The sequence below is a fragment of the Thamnophis sirtalis genome, unplaced genomic scaffold (assembly GCF_051295495.1).
Source record: "Thamnophis sirtalis isolate CommonGarterSnake01/CBP01778 unplaced genomic scaffold, rThaSir2_p1.2 scaffold_6, whole genome shotgun sequence".
Classification (NCBI taxonomy): Eukaryota; Metazoa; Chordata; class Lepidosauria; order Squamata; family Natricidae; genus Thamnophis; species Thamnophis sirtalis.
In genome coordinates, this window is record NW_028261386.1 from 100,363,173 (window position 1) to 100,371,582 (window position 8,410).

Consider the following 8,410-nt stretch of genomic DNA (forward strand, 5'->3'; position numbering starts at 1 on the left):
AGAGTTTTGAAAAATCTCCTAAACATCTGTATAAATTTCACAACATTTTTCTTTCAAAAGAACTGTTTTCCCACATATGTGTTCAGGCAGTGGTTAGATTCAAAAATGAGGTTCTCTGGGTGTGGCTTGGTGGGCATGGCAGGGGAAGGATACTATAAAATCTCCATTTCCGGGGCTTCGAGGGGAGGGGCTGCCGCCGTCGGGAGCTAAGTAAAGCTCCTGCCAGGACTCTGGTTCGTATATCTTATAAGATCTATAGATATCTCTCCTTTCTGGCAGAAAGGGGCAGGGAGAAGGTCAGTCGTTAGGATCTCTTTGTAATTCATAGCTTTTTTTTTTTGCTGTGAATGGAGAAGAGGTTCAACATTAGCTGAGCCTTTACTCCGGCCAGTTTTCCGCGCTGCTTTTTTTTGCAGCCTAGGCAGATTGCCTCCCCCCCAGGACAAAACTAAGCTATTTGAAAGCCAATTCGGGCGGGGAACATTCCCGAGGAACTTTCTCTATTACTATTTAAAATACCAGCTTCAATCTCGCAAAAGGCTCCCTCTCTTCTTTTTTTAACTGCGTCACAAGATGGCGATCTCGTAGCTTTTGTGTTTGATCTGACGCAGCTAGCTGACCCTACCCTCCTGAAGGCTTCTCCGTACTAATTGCTAAAAGATTATCTGAGGGGAGCACAGACTTTGATTTTTGGCTCGCTGGATTCTCTTATTTTTATTCTGGAATGGCTCCCAAACTTAGACAGAAGCGCCTCCTTAATAATATATCTCCCAAAAATGCCATGAAGCCGCTACCCTTGTTTCCTACACCCTCCACGGGAGATTTGCTAACACAAGAATTCCTTCTTAAAACGCTTAATGATTTCAGACAGGAGATTAATCAACTGATTTCGGATTTATCTGATGAATTTGATGCTAAAATTGCTCAGGCAAAGCAGGATATAATCGGGGTAATGACAGTCATGACAGATTATATTGCTGAAACGGAGGACAAATTGGAACTTTTGGAAGAAAGTAACCTTAATCTGATATCAAAAATTCAAACGTTAGAACAGGAAATTGAATCTGCACAAAAAGAAATTGTCAAATTAAATTATAACAAGTCTGCCTTTGCTATACGTGTTAGAGGGCTGCGTGAAAACCAACAGGAGAATTTGAAACAGACATTCTTTGAGGCTTTCAGCCGCTTGGTGGGAAGTCCGGGACTTAACTTTGATTGGCAGATTCAAAGAATTTACCGCCAGAATTCCTGGGTAGCAAAACAGCGACAGCTTCCGAGGGACATAATAATATACTTTACTACAAGGGAATCTAGAAATGAGATAACACAGAGGCTCTACGGAAAGAGGTTGAGAATTGACGGGGACGACTTGATTGTTTTTAAGGAAATACCATTTCAAATGTTAAGATCAAGGAGACAGTATGCTTTCTTAACCGAAGAACTCAGAAACTCTCAGATTTCATATAGATGGGAAGTCCCAGCTGGTATTACAGTTACATTTGGCGACCAAAAACACCGCATTAACTCTGTCTGTGAAGCCCGAAAATTTTACTACGAGACCCTGAAGGCGGGACTTCCTGATTCATCCGGATCTGGGGAGAGACAGGGAGAAGGAGAAGACAAACAGCGAGACACGTGGTTACAAGGTGGAGCGTGTTGCTTTTCTCTTCCGGAAGGGCAGAAGACTAAAGAATAAAGACTAGCGATGTTTTTAAAGCTTTATGATTTCCGTCTGGGATAAAATGGAAAAGTGGCATAGCGATGATGAGACATGGAGACTGAAAGAAGCGTTGCTGATTGGGGACATATATTGTACAGAAATTTTGTTTGAACTCTAACTTTAATTGCGCATGAACTATTCTTTTAGGTGAAGAGAGCGGAAATTGTGATCTTTTTGAGTTGTGGTTTGGGACAAACGGAGTTGGGAGGTGCGTGGGAGAGGGAAGGGCAGCGAAAGTTTAATTAGATTACATGGGGCTAGAACGTAAGCTGATGTTTGTTTGAGTTGCTATATTAATATAAGGTTAAGAAAGTTTGGTCGGAGAATCTTCAGGAAAGTGGAGTAAATATGGGAGGAGCAACGAATATGGATAAAATATATATGTGGATATGGATAAAGGCAGGGTGGAAGGTAAAAAATTTATATGTGGAGGTGGGTAAGGATAGAAAGGGAGGTGTTGGAAATGAAAAATGAAAGAAGTATTTGAGTTAATGGTGTTATAGAAAGGTTTGGATACTTGGATAAAAAAGGAGATAAATTAAAGGTTTGAATAGATAGACAAAGCAAGGAGATTTTTAGTTGGGGAATTCTAACTGATCAACTTACCTGGCTCTAATATAGTTTGAAACCCTGCAAGTAGTAAAATAATCGAAATTTGGAATGAGTCACATTGATTAAGATTTATAGATAATGGGAAGCTGTGGTAACGTAGTGGGCTTATGACCCTTTTTGTTTTTTTCTCCTTTTTGTGTGTGAGTGTGGGTGTTTTTTTTTTTTTTTATTATTTCTTATTTTCTACTATTTTTCCTTTTTCTTTTTGGCTACTTTTATCTTACTTTTTTTAAATTTTAAAGTTAGTTTGCCTTATTATACTTAAATGCTTGTTAAAGAATTATGCCGGGCATGGGACCTGCGAAGCCGTAAGGGGGTTAGGGAGGGGGGATTATAGGGGGGAGGGGGGAGGGTGGAATTACAGTTTCAATCCTTAGAACAATAAGAATTCACTTGTGTACTGCCGTTTTTTTTTTTCTTTTTCTTTTTTTCTTTTTCTACTTTTATTGTAAAAAACAAATTGAATTGTATGGATACACCAAAGTGGGGAGAAGAGGGAAAGAGAAGGGAGAAGTAAAGAGGGAGTGAGAGGGAATGTAAGGAGGGTAAATGGAGGGAGGGGGAGATGTCTGAGGGGGAAGGGAAGTAGAAGAGGGGAATGTTGGAGGGGTGAAAGGAAAGTTGGAGGGGGAAGAGAGGGTGTATGGGGGAATGAAGTGTTATGTTGGGGGGTTTTTTTTTTTTTCCTTTTTTCTTTGCACAGTATATAAGTGATTGTACAAAATGAAAATGAAAATGAAAATGAAATAAAAAATATTTAAAACCCAAAAAAAAAAAAAAAAAAAAAAAAATCTCCATTTCCTACCCACTCCAGGGGAAGATTACTGCAAAATCCCCATTTCCTCCTGATCAGCTGGGATTTGGCTGGCAGAGAATAGATGGGGGCGGGGCCAGTCAGAGGTGGTATTCTCCGAACTACTCAAAATTTCTGCTATTGGTTTTCCAGAACTGGTCAGAACTAGAGGTGGGTTGCTCCTGGTTTGGACTGGTTCAGGAGAACTAGTAGTGGTAATTGGGCATGGGTCACCAAACCAGTAGTGACAATTGGCTGGCCATGCCCCTGAACCAGCTCACTGCCTCACCTTTGCCATGTGCATCCACACAACTGCCTCCTCCTGCCTATATACAGGTAAACAGCATCCGTGCTAGCTTAGCCCCCTACCCCCACTGACCAGCATCTCCCAAACCTGCCGCCATTGCAGCCCAGCAAGCTTCGCATGCTGGTGAGGGTGGCAGCGAGAGGAGAGAACATTGGCAGGAAAAGGCAGCGGGTTCAGCTGCAGGCTGGATGAGCCGAGGAACTGCAGGGAAACACCCATGTGTTGTGCCCCTCTCCCCGCTGGCTGCAGCCTGGGGCTATTTGTATGTTTGCAGGTTTCTGGCAATTTTTGCCAGTTTTATAAAAAAAAAAACCCATTCAAATGAATGAGTTCACTTAATAATTGTAGCATTCACATAAATATCACTGCAAAAAGATTGGAAAATTATTTCTGGTCACATGGCTGCCTCAACTTATGCACACAACAATTAATCTCAGGCTCAATTAATGTCATAACTTGAGGCCTACTTCTAGTCCTTTGCTTGGTGAAGAGTCTAATAGACCTTTGCTGTTCTGCTCTCCTCTTTACCTGTTGGGTACATGGGCTAGACAGCAGTTCCCAATCTTTGCGGCTTGGCACCCCCACAGGGGGAAGAGGGGAACTGAGCCATGCAAAAGGCAGGGCAATGCGCATGCAATGCAACTCGACTTGTGCAATTTGATCTGCACATGTGTGTACATACACACTGGCCCTTCCCTATTGCAAGTCGAGCTGTGTCCATATGCATGCACACCGACCCACTGCTTGCATAGCCCAGTTGCAAATAATGGTCCATGGCGGGGGTTGGGGACCCCTGGGCTAGAATGTCTTGCACCCTCCTCCTCTAACTGTTCCAGTTGCTAAGATGGTATCTGTGTTTACTCAGCCTCAAGTAATTCCAGAGTTTTTACTTCCTAAGGCTGACATTTCAGCTGCAACAGCTTTTTCAGCATCAGATTCAGATGCAGAATCTGAGTCCTGAGCCTGGTCTATGGCATGGGGAAGTGCCTTGGAAACATCCAGCAATTCATCAGATGATACCTATGGGTAGCTTAATGTATCCCCTGCTTCCTGCGATTATCAGCTAGGTCCTTCTTTTCTATCTTGGCCAGGATTTCCTTTTACAAAAGAAGTACCTGGTTGGCACATGAAATAAGCCCATGATAAAGAGAGAGGGGGGGGAGAGGGAGAGAGAGAGAGAGAGACCCACATGCAGTGGTAAGATTCAGCTGGTTCACACTGGTTCAGGTGAACCGGTTGTTAAACTATACGCCCTGCTATCAAAAGATGTCAGAAGTGCCATCATTAAACAGACTGATCACATGAGATTTTGCTTAACAACTGTGTTATTCAGCCATGGAAATACTCCTCCCAATTAGGATAATTAATAACCACGTGCATGCAGCCTTAGTTTCTAGTCTGCAGAGGTATATGCAACATTCAGTAATAAAAGTAGCCTAACGTTATTGTAATAGAAGCTTTATCTCTTTGCATATAGGTGCAATATCACAATGAATGTAAAACAGGAGCAGAGGGGGTGCCATGCTGTTAGAATAGTGCTTTGTTCATTTGCCCCCTTGACACATCCCTTTTTCAGAAGCCTCTGCCAGTCTGTATTAGGGACTTGAGAACCTGTTACAGAAATAAAATGGTGTGATCCATCAAAATGACTCAGTAGTGGCACTGCTGGGCATCTAATTCAAGAGAATCAGTCTCATTTGTTTTTATTGTCACCTGCCAAGATACCTTGGTTGTCTGTTATTAACAAATGAATAATGAAATAAAAGGTTTATTCTAATGAAACTTCTTGATCGCCATTAGAATTTGACAATACATTGGCAGAGAAGGAAGAAAAGAAAGAAAAGTTTAAAAGCTTTCAGAATGGAAGGTGTGTTTTTCCCCTATGGAATGAAAGAGAAGAAATAAAACTTAAGTAAAAAGGAAGGAAGGAAGGAAGGAAGGAAGGAAGGAAGGAAGGAAGGAAGGAAGGAAAAACTGAAGCATGAAAATAAAAGGAAAAGGGACTGATCACAAACAGATAGGTGTGGCCAAAAATAGAAATAAAAAATGGAAAAAACAGGAGGCCAGATGATAGGGAAGAGTTGGCTGAGCAGCTAAAGATCAAGTGGCAAAAAAGACCAAGCAAATTCTTCATGGGTGGCAGAAATCAAGGAGAAATGAAAAATGAGAAACCGGATACTATAGAGAAAATTCGTTTAGAGATACGGATATATTAAGGAAAGAGGAATGCAAATGATCATGTTCATTTCAAAATGTATTTTATATATAAAATGTATTTTAAAAACAGAAAAGAAAAATAGAAGAATGAATTTAAAAAGGGCAGATATATATCATCACATTAAAAGAAAACAGTTCAGTTTTTAATGTGTTATTTAGGCATGACCTCACATGGAGCAATATTAATTCATTCTTTTGATTATGTCACTAGAAAGTTGATTCTTAAACAGGGAGCAAAGACATATCATTAATCCAAGACTTTAAAATAGGTGAAACTTTCTTTCCACTCAAAAAGAACAATGTTTTTCGCTAAGCCTCTTGCTCAATAGGTTCATAATTATTCATGTAATGATAGATTCTAAATGTTTGGTATATAATTGAGACTCACATTCACATCTTTAAATCATGCTACCTTTCCATAAATCATATTAATGAGCTTATTGAAATTCAATCAAAATAAGATAATGGGGCAAGAATTTGTCCTCTTTATCATTTATTTTCCAGCATAAAATAGTTGACAGCTTACCTTTTTTAAACATTTTCTGAGATATTCAATACATGTGAATACATTCTTACACTCAGAAGAAACTTGTTTGATATTTTAAGATCTTTAATCATTACTTTATTCACATATTTTAAAATTCTTATAAATAAATCATACCCACTTTAACAATAGTGTTTAATTGTCTAAAAAATATTGTGGATTTTGAATAGTCTAGAATGCATTTCAATGCTTGATAGTACCTAGTGAGTTTTATATGCTGCTATTACGACCCAATTGTGAAATCAAAATATTATTTTAATTGTCTATATTGGCATTAGACTGTTTTACACAATTCTCTTGGAGTACCCAAAATAGTTTTAAAAATTGGCAATTAGCTGATCTAAAGTGTTAGCATCCTATTAGCTATGAATTTACAAAAATGAGGGAGATTTCCCTACAATGTTGTTTGCCATGTGAATAAGGATTAGAATTATACTTTTGTCCTAAAACCTTTTACTGCAACCTTTAATGCCAGAAATATAACTCAGATTTATTAGCCTGTTTTAGAATGTAAACCAACTTCTACAAACAGTTGCTAAGTCCCTGTGAGCTGTCACGTAACTGTATCAAGAAACAAAGATAGATTTTAGTTCCTAAATTGGTATATTTTAGTTTCTTGTGCTAGATGTTTCAACCAACAAAGTGTAATTCTAATCTTAATCTATGAATATCTAAGTATTTATTAAGGATAGTCTAATGTACAAATATATTTGTAAATACTTCTGTCTTTTAAAAAAGAAGTTAAAGTCCTCTCCCAGCCCTATTGTAGAAATTATTAAGGATTTAATTTAATTTTAAAATCTGCTGACAATCATGTTGTTAATTATGCCTACACAAACATGGTTGCTTTTTTGGTTTAAAAAAAATGCCACTCTATTTTCAAAATTAGCTGGAGGAAATGCCGGGAGGTCCTGGAGAAATAAGTCCAAAATCCATTCTTCTTAATACATCTCATGCAAAGACTAGGTCATCTATCACACACATAAAAAATATTGGTGTTATATAAAGCATGAGTCCTGAAAAATAAGAATAACATTTTAAATCATATTTTAACTAGAGGTTTAGCTACCAGGCTAGAAATTGGAACCCCATTTTTTTTGGTCCTGCCTTAGGCATGAAGCCAGCTGGATGACTTTGGGCCAGTCACTTTCTTTCATGAAAAAAGGACTTGGCTTAGCAATCACCAGGAGTCAACATTGACTCAAAGGAATTTACGCATGCCCACCCAAAAATCCCAATCATAATCTTGCTTGCTTGCTTGCTTGCCTCCTTCCTTCCTTCCTTCCTTCCTTCCTTCCTTCCTTCCTTCCTTCCTTCCTTCCTTCCTTCCTTCCTTCCTTCTATAGACCCGTTCTTATCTATTATTTTCTTAGAATTTTCTCTAACACAACAACTCCTAAGATAAATCCTACTGATTCAGAGTAAATGAATCTCCTTCTCTTTTCGATGCCCACTGATTTCAAATAGCTTTCCCATCACTTCTCATAGGAAGCGTAAGTGGCTGACTTAGCAATAAAAGAATGGAGGAAATATGAAATATGATAGATGAGACAGGAAAGCTGAGTGTCTGTTCAGGATGCAAGGAAGGGAAATTAAACTTTTGAATTATTCAGGTATTGGGGGTGTGGGGGTGTCAGTATTTAGAAGTGTCCTCTCCTGTACAAGCATTTTGTACAGTCATTGGGGCCTGACACATAATTGTCATCAAAAACATTCAGAACAATGTATTTGAGCACGTCAAATGCATATGCTAGGATAAATATATTTCACTGCCTATATTTTTATGTACCTTAAAAAAACCCACCCCTCCTTCTTGATTCATACAAAGGATCTTTGATGGCCCATATAATGTAATTTTTATTTTTAGGCATTATAAATGTTTGTTGTTAAAGCACAGGAACTATGTGCTAAAGAGAAGCAGCAATTGTAATTCCTTCATGTCTCTTCACTTCACAAGATAGTCATGCAGAGTATCCTATTATTATGGGCATGTAGGAAGTCACCCAGTACCACAACTAATATACTCATGAATCAAACTTGCCTCATTAAAATCAATGCTCCTGTTTACTGTAGAGAATATTTGTAAATAAAATTAAATGGATGTTGGATGGGGGCTGTTTGTTTTGGTATGTTACTGATTACATTAATAATTTTGCACATGGATAATATTTATGCAATCCCACATCTCCAAACCACAATCACCATAGCAAAGGAATG

At 38.7% G+C, this 8,410-nt stretch overlaps 1 protein-coding gene across 1 annotated transcript; it reads left to right on the plus strand.

The window, feature by feature from the left end:
• The first annotated feature begins 473 nt into the window (after positions 1–473).
• On the plus strand, positions 474–2,381 carry LOC148045118 (uncharacterized). The gene is made up of 2 exons (XM_087718562.1): positions 474–1,984; positions 2,034–2,381. The coding sequence occupies exon 1, from the start codon at positions 725–727 to the stop codon at positions 1,694–1,696; it is 972 nt and encodes a 323-aa protein (XP_087574688.1). The 5' UTR covers positions 474–724; the 3' UTR covers positions 1,697–1,984; positions 2,034–2,381.
• The last annotated feature ends 6,029 nt before the right edge of the window (positions 2,382–8,410 follow it).